At 41.7% G+C, this 12,167-nt stretch overlaps 1 protein-coding gene across 1 annotated transcript in view; it reads left to right on the top strand.

The window, feature by feature from the left end:
- The first annotated feature begins 10,294 nt into the window (after nt 1-10,294).
- COLGALT2 (collagen beta(1-O)galactosyltransferase 2) overlaps nt 10,295-12,167 on the top strand; it is a 107,790-nt gene continuing 105,917 nt past the window's right edge. The window contains exon 1 of the mRNA XM_033196309.1: nt 10,295-10,952. Coding sequence (XP_033052200.1) covers nt 10,690-10,952 — 263 coding nt within the window. The 5' untranslated portion in view covers nt 10,295-10,689. The remainder of the gene's footprint in view (nt 10,953-12,167) is intronic.

Here is a 12,167-nt window from a genome sequence, read left to right as displayed (position 1 = left end):
TAAAGATAAGATTTTAAGCCAAATTTAAATTCTTACAAAGATCTGTAATTACAAGTATGTGATATTGTCACACGGATAGGTAAAACCAATGAAACAAAATAGGGAGCCAGGCAACAGACCCATACGAATGTGGACAGAAGTAACACTGCAGATGCAAGAAGGGAAGTAGAGAAAGGATGATGGACTACATGGTGTAGGCAAACACTTTTAAATCTCCAGGAGAAAATATAAAAAGAATATTTTATGACCCCAAGATAGAGAGTGATTTCTTAAACAAGACACAAAAAGCACAAACCATATGGAAAAAAATTTGGTAAATTTAACTGTATCTCAGTAAAGAATTTCCAACCCTAAGAGAGTGGAGGGAAAATGACATCTGTAACACATCATTGAAAGAAAAGATACCCAGAATATATACAGAACTCCTAAAAATCAATTAGGAAACTAAACAGAACACTCCTTAGGTTAAAAAATGAGAATAGGCCGGGCGCGGTGGCTCAAGCCTGTAATCCCAGCACTTTGGGAGGCCGAGATGGGCGGATCACGAGGTCAGGAGATCGAGACCGTCCTGGCTAATACCGTGAAACTCCGTCTCTACTAAAAAATACAAAAAACTAGCCGGGCGAGGTGGCTGGCGCCTGTAGTCCCGGCTACTCAAGAGGCTGAGACAGGAGAATGGCGTAAACCTGGGAGGTGGAGCTTGCAGTGAGCTGAGATCCGGTCACTGCACTCCAGCCCGGGCAACAGAGCAAGACTCTGTTTCAAAAAAAAAAAAAATTAGAATAAACAGAAGAAAAGAGACAAAAAGTCAGCAAACATAACTTGATGTTCAGCCACATTGATTGAGTGAGAAAATGCAAATTAAGGTAAAAAGATACCATAATACACCTATCAGATTAGCAACAAAAACCAAGAGTTGGCAGAAAAGTAGACCAAAGGAAAGATGCACAAATCTATGATCCAAGAATTCTAATCCCAGGTATATATTCTAGAGCAATATCTTTAAATGAAGTGCCAGGACCCGTTAGTGGTTGTGAAATAAATTGAGTGGGTTGAGTACAGTATTTAAAAAGGAATTATTTAAAACATACATAGATTTCCAATCAACAACTTGAATGAATCTCATAAAAACCTAATGTATAGTCAAAATATTCATTATAGAAGAGTATATACGATATTTGATTTGTAAAAAATTCAAATATAGCAGCTTTATTCATAATAGCCCAGAAGTAGAAACAACCCAAATGTCCCTCAACTGATAGAATATATAAAGTGGTATGTCCATACAGTGGAATATTATTCAGCATTAAAAAGGAATAAAGTACTCATGCTACATCAGTGGACCTTGAAAACATAGTAAGTGAAAGAAGCCAATCACAAGGGATCACATGTAGAATTCCATTTATGTGTAACGTCTAAAATTGGCAAATCTATAGAGACAGAAATTAGATTACTGAGAGAGTAGGGTGAGCTGGGTGACATGAGGATTGATCACTAATGAGTATTGATTTCTTTTTGTGGTGATAAAAATGTACTAAAATTGATTGTGATCCTGTTGCATAACTATGAATATACTAAAAACCTTTGCAATGTATACTTTAAATAGGTGAATCATATGGTATTTGAAGAAAAATTCAAATGCAGGCAAAACTAACACACATTTAAGTGATGTACCAGAGTTCTCCAGAGAACAGAAACAAAAAGAGAGAAAGATATTGATTTTAAGGAATTGGCTCATGTGACTGTGGAGGTTTGAAAACCTGAAATCTGTGGAAGGCAGGCTGGCAGGTCGGAGACCCAGGAAAAATCTTATGTTGCAGTCTTGAGTCCAGGAGCAATCCGGAGTCAGAATTCCTTTCTTCATGGAGAATCCCATTCTTTTAAGGCCTTCAACAGATTGGATGGCAACCCACATTATGAAGCGTAAACTGCTTTACTCCAAGTCTACTGATTTAAATGTTAATCACATTTAAAAATATCTCACAGCAATATCTAGACTGGTTTGATCAAGCAATTGGGCACCCTAGCCTAGTGAAGTTGACCCATAAAATTAACCATCACAGGAGGCAAAGTTCTAAACAAAATGAAGAGACTGATTAACACAAAATTCAGTCTAGTGCTATCTCTGGGGAATGGAACAAAGCATTGTGACAAGAAGGGACTCAGGGCTTCAGACTTAATGGTCATGTTCCGTTTCTCAAGGTGGGTGCTGAGTATATGGATATTCATTTTATTAGTAATATTTAAATTAATATATTAGTTTATGGATCATATCTGTTAGTTTATAATATATTTCATGTTTATTAAATATTTTTATTAAAATTTTTCTAATATCTAGTACAAAGGGATAGTAAGTTAGGCAATTTCTGTAAATAAACAGATGCATATGTGCAACCTTAAATAATGCCTGGCTTTGTAAATATGAAAAGACATCAAAAGCAACCCGTGGTCCAAAAAATATCCCATCTCTATCTCTAGATATTTAGTCAACATCTGTTATCAACATGGATATTGAATCTTACTGAAGAGGACTGTGTACGAACCCACATTGAAAATGTGCAAATTAAAAATGCCCTATTAAAATTGTCCCAAAATGTTAATGGTTGTGGTGGAGTAGTGAATTATGAGTGTTTTTTTTTTCTTTTTTTCCCCATTTTCAACATTTTTTAAAGTTCTGTAGTAAAATAAACTTTAATAAATCATTGAATTTTAGTCTTTGGCCTAGAAGGACTGATCTAACACTCCACATTCATGTTAAGATATCTCTTACAGCATATTTACCTTGCTTTAAATGTCCCTCCCTGCTTTCTTCTATTCCTCTCTCCTTCTCCCTCTCTCTGTCCCTTCTTCCTTATTTCCCTTCCTTCCTTCTTTCCTTCCTTCCTTCTTCTCCTCCCCATCTAAAATATCCAGTACAACATTAAACAGACACAATGAGATCTGACATTCTTATCTTGTTCCTGATCACAGGAGGAACACCCAGTCTTTCACCATTAAGAATGATGTTAGCTGTAGGCTTTTTGTAGATGCCATTTATTACATTGAGGAAGTTCCCTTCTATTCCTATATACTGAGAATTTTTGTGAGGAATGCATGTTGGATTTGTAAATGCTTTCTCTGCATTTCTTGAGATGATCATACGGTTTTTCAAGTTTGTTAATAAATCACATGGATTGATTTTTTCTCATTCTTATTGTTGTAAAATACCTATAACATAAAATTTACTATTTTTAGTGGTATTAAATACATTCATAATGTTGTGCAACTATTACCCATATCCATCTCCATGACTCTTTTATCTTTAAAACTGAAACATATACCCGTTAAACAATAACTCCCCATTTCCCCTACCCTCATCCCCTTGGTAATCACCATTCTATTTTGTCTCTGTAATTTTGACTAAGTACCTTATATAAGTTGAATCAATATTTGTCTTTAATGATTAGCTTATTTCACTTAGCATAATGCCCTCAAAGTTAACATGTTGTAGCATGTCAGAATTTCCTCCCTTCTTGAGGCTGAATACTATTCCACTGTATGTATATACCACATTTTTTTTTACTATTCACTAGTCAGTAGATGCCTGATTTGCTTCCATATTTTAGCTATTGTGAATAATGCCGCTATGAACATGGGTGCACAAATATCTCTTTGAGACCTTGCTTTCAATTTGTTCAATTTGTTTGGGTATATAGCCAGAAGTAGAAGTGTTAGATTATATGGTAATTATATTTTTAATTTCTTGAAGAACTGTCATACTGTTTTCCACAGCAGCTATACCATTTTACATTCCCGCCAACAGTGCACAATGTTCCAATTTCTCTCCACCCTTGCCAACATTTGTTATTTTCTGTTTTTCTAATAGCGATCCTAATGGGTGTGAAGTGATAAATCTTATAGTTTTGAATTGCATTTCCTAATGATTAGTGATTTTGAGAAACTTTTCATATGCTTATGGTCATTTGTATATCTTCTTTGGAGAAATGTTTATTCAAAGTCCTTTGCCCATTTTAAAGAAATGATTATATATAAAATTATATAAAATGATATAATTTTTTAGCTTTCTCTTTTACTACTTCCCATCCTATCTCCCAGCCATGCTCTGTTCATTGTATCTCTCAAGTGTGTCATGCTGTTTCATTCCTTGCTCCTGCAGTTCCACCTACTTGGAATTCCCATCTGTTTCCCCTTCTGTGTTCCTTTTCTTAGTCCATGCTACTCATTTTTCTATTCTTATATTACAAATCAAATTATCTTTTTTCAACTTTTATTTTAAGTTCAGCAGTACATGTACAGGTTTGTTACACAGGTAAACTTGTTTCATGGGAGGGTTTTGCTACAGATTATTTCATCATCCAGGTATTTACCCTAGTACCCATTACTTATTTTTCCTGATCCTCACACTCCTCCCACCTTCCATCCTCCAATAGGCCCCAGAGTGTGTCGTTCCCCTCTATGTATCCATGTGTTCTCATCGTTTAGCTCCCACTCATAAGTGAGAACATGTAGTATTTGACTTTCTGTTCCTGCATTAGTTTGCTAAGGATAATGGCCTCCAGCTCCATCCATGTCCCTGTAAAAGACATTACCTCATTCTTTTTTATGGCTGCATAGTATTCTATGATATATATACACCACATTTTCTTTACCCAGTCTATCATTGATGGGCATTTAAGTTGATTCTATGTCTTCGTTATTGTGAGTAGTGCTGCAAGGAACATACACATGCATGTGTCTTTATGATAGAATGATTTATATTCCTTTGGGTATATAACCAGTAATAGGATTGCCTGATTGAATGATATTTCTGTCTTTAGGACTTTGAGGAATTGCTACACTGTCTACCACAATGGTTCAACTAATTTACACTCCCACCAACAGTGTATAAGCGTTCTTTTTTTCTCTACAACCTTTCCAGTATGTTATTTCTTGACTTTTTAATAGCCATTCTGATGGTGTGAGATGGTATCTCATTGTGGTTATCCTATAATTCTCAGCCTATCACAGCTGCCCCAGAGGCATTTATTTCCTCCTCTTCTTGGCTGTGGTTTTTACTTGAACTTCTCTAATAATCAGGGATGTTGAGCTTTCCTTCATATGATTGTTGTCCACATCTATACCTTCTTTTGAAAAGTGTCTGTTCATGTCCTTTGCCCACTTTTTAATGGAGTTGTTTGGTTTTTTTCCTCTTGTAAATTTGCCTAAGTTCCTCTTAGACTCCGGATATTAGACCCTTGTCAAATGCATAGTTGGCAAAAATTTTCTCCCATTCTGTAAGTTGTCTGATTACTCTATTGATAGTTTCTTTTGCTATGCAGTAGCTCAGTTAATTAGATCCCATTTGTCAATTTTTGCTTTTGTTGCAATTGTTTTTCACATCTTCTTCATGAAATCTTTCCCAGTGCTCATGTCCTGAATGGTATTGCCAAGGTTGTCTTCTAGGGTTTTTAGAGCTTTGGGTTTTACATTTACGTTTATAAGCCATCTTGAGTTAATTTTTGTATATGGTGTAAGGAAGGGGTTCAGTTTCAAGCTTCTGCGTATGGCTAGCTGGTTATACCAGCACCATTTATTGAATAGAGAATCCTTTCCCCATTGCTTGTTATTGTCAGGTTTGTCAAAGATCAGATAGTTGTAGGTGTGCAGTCTTATTTCTGGGTTCTCTGTTCTGTTCCATTGATCTATGTGTCTGTTTTTGTACTAGTACCATGCTGTTTCGGTTACTCTAGCCCTGTAGGATAGTTTGAAGTTGGGTAGCATGATGCCTCCAGCTTTATTCTTTTTGCTTAGGATTGTCTTGCCTATTTAGTCTCTTTTTTGTTCCATATGAATTTTAAAATAGTTTTTTCTAGTTCTGTGAAGAATCTTGATGGTAGTTTAGGAATAGCATTGGATCTATAAATTGCTTTGGGTATATGGCCATTTTAAAAATATTAATTCTCCCTATCCATGCATGCTACTTATTTTTCAATGCTCAATTCAAAGACATCTCTTTAATGAAACATTTCCTAGCTCTCTCCACCTCTCTACTTCCTTACTTATGCTCTTTTTCCATCATAAGACATAAAATGACTTATAGTATTGGTGCATTTATATGACACATCTTAGTTATTCATGCATTTCCAGCAACTATATCTTGGCACAGAGTAGGCAGTGAGCAAATGTTTGAAGGAATGGGTTAATATAATTTAAGGGATGCATCTATTCTTAAATGAGACATAGGAGTGTAGTTTAAATTTGTATAAACTTGTTTTGAATTGGAAAACATTCTTCTGTAGTAACTATTATATATCTCTTGGATGCAGCCAGAGCATAGACAAAACTTTGACACTGAGATAGTTTAATTTCAGCCTTTCCCACCTCAGTCAGTGCTCTTTTTCTCCCCTAATATTAATTCCCTTCTTAGGACCCAGAGTCCTCAGGCCTACGTATCAGAAATCCATAAAATTTGCGTTGTCACCAAAGAGTCCTATGCTTCAAATTAGGATCCCATTCAGTTCCCTTTATCAAAGCTTCTTATAATCCATTTCAGTTTAGGTGCTGAGATTTTAAAATCTGATTGAATTAAAAAGATATCGAATGCTCCTCTCTCAAGGATTTTCATGTTGAAATTGGCAGAACTGTCAATTCAAGTAAATTTTACATTGTAGGATTTTAGGCTGGATAAGAAAAGCGAGTAAAACAAATCAGGTACTGAAAGAAAGATATTTCAGTACAAAAGAAAGAAGCCTGGATAATTCAGCCAAGATACTCTTTCTGCCAACTATGGCCCAGCAGGACTTATGAGGGGCTGACCACTTTCTCCCTCTTTTTCCAGGGGAGAAGCATTCAAATATTCAACACTCAAATGATTACCATTTAGCAATTTCATAAATGTTTGTTGAATGAAAAAATGAGGCAAGCATTTAAAACTTTTTTACATAAGAAGGAATTGATGATCAAAAACGTCAAGTTTCCAAAGTCACAAAGAGAATAAGTGACACAAGTGAGATGAAAATTCAGCTCCAAGTGTCAGTTGCTCTTTCAAGCCTATCACAGCTGCCCCAGAGGCATTTATTTCCTCCTCTTCTTGGCTGCTGGAGCCATAGACATCTTGAGACGCTTCCTGCAAGAAGTCCTCTGGCCACCTCTTAGGCCCTGCCCCCACCAGATTGCACTAAGGGTGACAGTCCAAGAGGTTTTGTTGTCCCAGGAGGAAATCCCCTGTGCTGGAACAGTATGGCGAGGGGATATGAGAGAAAATGCTTACTTCTAACTTTATGTAGAATCTGTTGGAACCGTCTACTGGCAGTGGAGACAAAGATGTGTGTGTACAACCCTGACTTTCCATTCAGCTGATTTTCCATGAAAAGAGCATTATGAGCAATGAATATTTTAAAATATAATTGGCTTTTATTTTTAAATTAGTTTTTTTTCAAATTAACTGTCTTATAACATCACTCCTATGAGGGGGGAAAACATTCAAATTCACATTACTGATTTCTGAAGAACTTATGAAACAAATCTGTTAGTAAGATAGGGACTTAACTTTTCCCAGGCTTCCCCTCCACTGCCCCCCAACCATAATTACAATGATCTTCTACTGTTGCATACCCTGTTATGACCTTAATATTCTCAGTCACTAAATGAGCACTCTAAATTAAAAGTTTTAAATAGGTGTTTTGTAAGTTATGTGGTTGGGAAACCCTTGATTTCATCTACAGAACAGGTTGTAGTTATTTCAAGAGAACTCCGTGGAGCCGATTTCATTATAATGTCAATAGAGACCATACAGGTTTAGATGCTTCATCATTGAAAAAATAGACTCAGATAAGCTGTTGACTTTAGGTAACTGTATTTGTCTGTCCTCATGCTGTGAATAAAGACATATCTGAGATTGAGTAATTTATAAAGAAAAAGAGGTTTAGTGGACTCACAGTTCCACATGGCTGGGGAGGCCTCACAATCATGGTGGAAGGCAAAGGAGGAGCAAAGACACATCTTACATGGCTGCAGGCAAGGGAGCATGTGCAGGGGAACTGCCCTTTATAAAACCATCAGATCTTGTGAGACTTATTCACTATCACGAGACCAGCATGGGAAAAACCTGCCCCCATGATTCAATTACCTCCCACAACACGTGGGGATTATGGGAACTATAATTCAATATGAAATTTGGGTGGGGACACAGCCAGACCATATCAGTAACAGAAGGAAAATAAGACAGAAATGTGGTTGCCTAGCTTTAAACTCCCTCTGTTTGCAGTGAAGTGAACAAATGATAACTATCAAACCAAGTTTGGCTAAGGAGTGAGGATTTTAGAATTGAAAGATGAGTGGGACATAGTTCAAGAAAGGGAAACAAGGAACACAGAACAACATGGAGATTGTCTCCATGAAACCTTTCTAACAGTCCCATCACTACCTCCCCTGTGGAAATGACCACACCTTCCTCTATCCCTTCACTGTAGCTGGTACATCTGTTATGGTACTTCTAACAGATGTTTAACTCTCAGTCTCCCCTACAAGACTGTGAGCCCCTTGAAAGTGGGAACAATTCCTGAAAATGGATGGAGGGGAAGGAAATGTCTGTAGGCCATTAGATATAAAAATATGAAGATTAGAGAAGAGATTAGAGCAGAAGACATAGATTTTGAGGATATAACCCCAGAAGACCATATGGAGTGGGAAGACTAGCACACTGTAGGGAGGCACACAGTGAAGGGGCTTGGCTCAGAGACAAGTAGTATCAGAGGAGATCTAGGATGGGAGATTATATAACCGAGGTCCAGGAAGGTGAGAACCGAAGAGTTTACTGAATCCGCCAATGCTGAGGCCATCTGTTGGTTTTGCAGAACAGTGGGGAGGGCTGATGCCTTACTGCACTGTGATGGGAAAGACGGGAGATGAAGAAGTGGAGAATACAAGTATAGATCTCTCTTCTAAGGATCTTAGTCAAGCAAAGGGATTGCTAGAAGAAGACACAAGATTTTTTAAAGTTTTTTTTTCTTTTCTTTCCTTTTTTTTTTTTTTTTTTTTTTTGCAGATAAGAGAAGACTGACCAAGTATTTAGCTTCAGAGAAAGGAGTTGACAGAGATCAGTTGAAGATTCAGTAGAGAGTGGAATCATAGAGAAAAATCACGGGCTCGAAAGGGAGACCTCTCTTTCTAGGTGGTGATATACTTCAAAAGACAGTGGGGAAGATGTCTAATAGTTGCTGAGAAGGATTGATAACAACTAATAAAAAGACTATTGGGCAGATCTGAGGGTGAGTTGGGATTGGAGAACATTAATGTTCACTGGCACCAAAACACCCTGCGTACTTATCCATCAAAGGCTACACAATATATTTTCAAAAGTAAATTTCCGGCCAAGCATGGTGGCTGATGCCTGTAATTGCATCACTTTGGGAGGCCAAAGTGGGCAGATCACTTGAGCCCAGGAGTTCCAGACCAGCCTGGACAAAATGGTGAAAACCCTTCTCTACAAAAAAAAAAAAATATATATATATATATATGTATATATACACACACACACACACACAAATTAGCTGAGCGTGGTGATGGACACCTGTGGTCCCAGCTACTCGGGAGGCTGAGGTGGGAGGATTGCTTGAGCCCACAAGGTGGAGGCTGCAGTGAGCTATGATCGTGCCACTGCACTCCAGCCCCAGCAACAGAGTGAGGCCCTATCTCAAAAAAAAAAAAAAAAGTAAATCTCCTTTCTTTAGCGGTGAGTGTATGCCGGCAGTTTAATTTTATGTGCTAATTATGTTCTTCCTTCACCCCTTCTTTTCTTCCTTATCTCTTCTCTACTCTCCAACATGCGCGAATTTTCCCTCTTTGTTACTCTGTCATATTGGCTAATTACGGAAAAAGAAAACCAGCTAAGTGAATCTACTCTTGCACAGCCCTGCTGTGAGGAGGCTTACGGGATTCACAGTAGAGTGAGGCTTCAGGACAGTGTCTACCAACGGCATTCTTTTATTTTGGGGGGTCTGATCTGGCTCCAAAATTCTCCAAGTCTTAAAACTTTGTGTTACTGGGTGTCTACTCAGTCAAGAATGAATTTCAGAAGCTGAGTGTGTAAGAAAATACAGACATGCTGCCTTTGTGGTGGTTAAACAAGTGTTTATCATAATCGTGAATAGTTGGGGAGACTTTTCATTTTAGAACTCTACTCAGTCAATAGGTGCATTATGAAAACTGGATACATTGCATCACTGTGAAGGGCTTCAGTCTGCGGTTTGCAAAAGCAGAATAAATTTTCTTGGGGTTGTACCGTTATGTACACACACACACACACACACACACTCACACGCCCATTGGCAGACAGGGCCACACCTCACGGCTCTGGGGAAGGCCACAGACCTTAGCTGTACGAGCGGAGCCTGGACTAGAGGAACTTTCCGCAAGACTCAGGGCACAGAGCCCCACGGCCACTACTGCCTGCGAGCCGGTGGCGGAGGGGAGCGCCGGCGGCTGCAGGTACGCTGCGCACCCAAATTAGGGCCTGGGCGGTGCAGCGTCGGCGGGAGGGTCCTGGGAACTGCAGCCGCCAGGGCCAGTGTGTGAGCCGGCCGGCCCCGGCAAGCCGCATCCCCGGCCGCCCCTCGTAGCCTCCTTCCTCCCTGGCAGCCGCCGCCTCCCTCAGGCACCCAGCCGGGCGCTCGCTGCAGGACCTCTTTGCAGCCCACTTCGGCCCGGAACATGGCTGTGCGCCCTGCCGCCACCCTCGCCTGGTCGCTACTGCTCCTCTCCTCAGCCCTGCTCCGCGAAGGCTGCCGAGCGCGCTTCGCCGCCGAGCCGGACTCGGAGGACGACGGAGAGGAGCCGGTGGTTTTCCCGGAGTCGCCCCTGCAGAGTCCCACGGTGCTCGTGGCGGTCCTCGCCCGCAACGCGGCGCACACGCTGCCGCACTTCCTCGGCTGCCTGGAGCGGCTGGACTACCCCAAGAGCAGGATGGCCATCTGGTGAGCGCTCACGGGCCCCGGGCCGCCGCGGCGGGAAGCGGGGGCGGCCTGCCCAGACCGGACAGCTCCCAGAGCAGCCGCTGCAGGGCAAGGGAGCCGTGGGGGGGGGGGGGGGGGGGGGGTCACGCGGGAAATCTGGTGCACACACCCCCTCGCTGCCCGCGCCGCTGGCAGGCGAATCGGACGGTCGGGCTGAGGAGGGACGCGCGGGTCAGTGTGCGCAGTGGGTGCTAATGGGAGAACCGGCCCGCTGGAGCTCTGGAGGGTAGCCTGCGAACTGGGCGGCTTTGTCCCACAAGGGGCATGGGGGACACCCCTCAAGGAGGCTTTCAGTTCCCTCCCTTTCAAATCTTGAGGTTTCCTCTTTCCCCACCTCATACTGCTAGCTCTGACGTGAGGGGATAGGGTGCCTGTCGCCGTATTCCCCTGTAGACGCGACAGATGGAACGTAACTGCGGTTGGCCAGGGGTTCCATAGTGGCTGGGGCGCCGGAGTGCGCTGCTCTGACTTCCCGGTGCCAGGCTTCTGCTCCAGGCTGGAAATGTGCTCCCAGCTCTCCCAGGGGGACCTGGACCTAGGGATGGAGATTGGGCAGGGCCCTCGGAGTGTGCCCAACCATGGCACCACCTGGGCCTGGTCTCCTGAGAGCGCTCCGGTCTGTCCCTGCCAGTGCGTCGGGGTTCCATGTCCCGGGGAGCAACGAAGACGCCCTGGGAAAGATAAACAGCCAAGTTTTGTCCCCGGAGGAAAGAAGCTTGGACCTGGTCTCTGTGTCTGCTGCGGGGAGGGCCAGGGGATCAGTGCGGGTGGCTGCCCGCCCCACCTTGTAGAACTTGGTCGTGTCGCACCTTTTATAAACGCGAGGATCAAAGGGCGAGAAGTTAGTTGGTGGCGAGGCGAACCGCTGAGGAGCTTGTGGAGGACGAGGAGGTGGAAGCTGGCCAGTGGAGATGGGCTGTCAGGTACTCGGACAAGAAGACTCTGGCCCCCTGAGGAAGACAGAGCCCAGGTGACTCTGGAGCAGTTTCTGTCTTGTGTTGATAAAGGGAGCTGTTCTCAGTCGAGACACATCCTTAAAGCAGCGGTTGGGCAAAGAGAGGAAGAGGACTAAAAGCAGCAGCTAGAATTGGCAGCCTCAGAGTACCTGGTGGGAGAGGTGCAAAGGTGCGAAAGCAAACATGTGATATAGTACAGCACTGTGCTGTACACTGCTTT

Source organism: Trachypithecus francoisi, unplaced genomic scaffold (genome assembly GCF_009764315.1).
Source record: "Trachypithecus francoisi isolate TF-2019V2 unplaced genomic scaffold, Tfra_2.0 Lachesis_group5, whole genome shotgun sequence".
Lineage (NCBI taxonomy): Eukaryota > Metazoa > Chordata > Mammalia > Primates > Cercopithecidae > Trachypithecus > Trachypithecus francoisi.
This window is presented reverse-complemented; position numbering and strand designations above follow the sequence as displayed.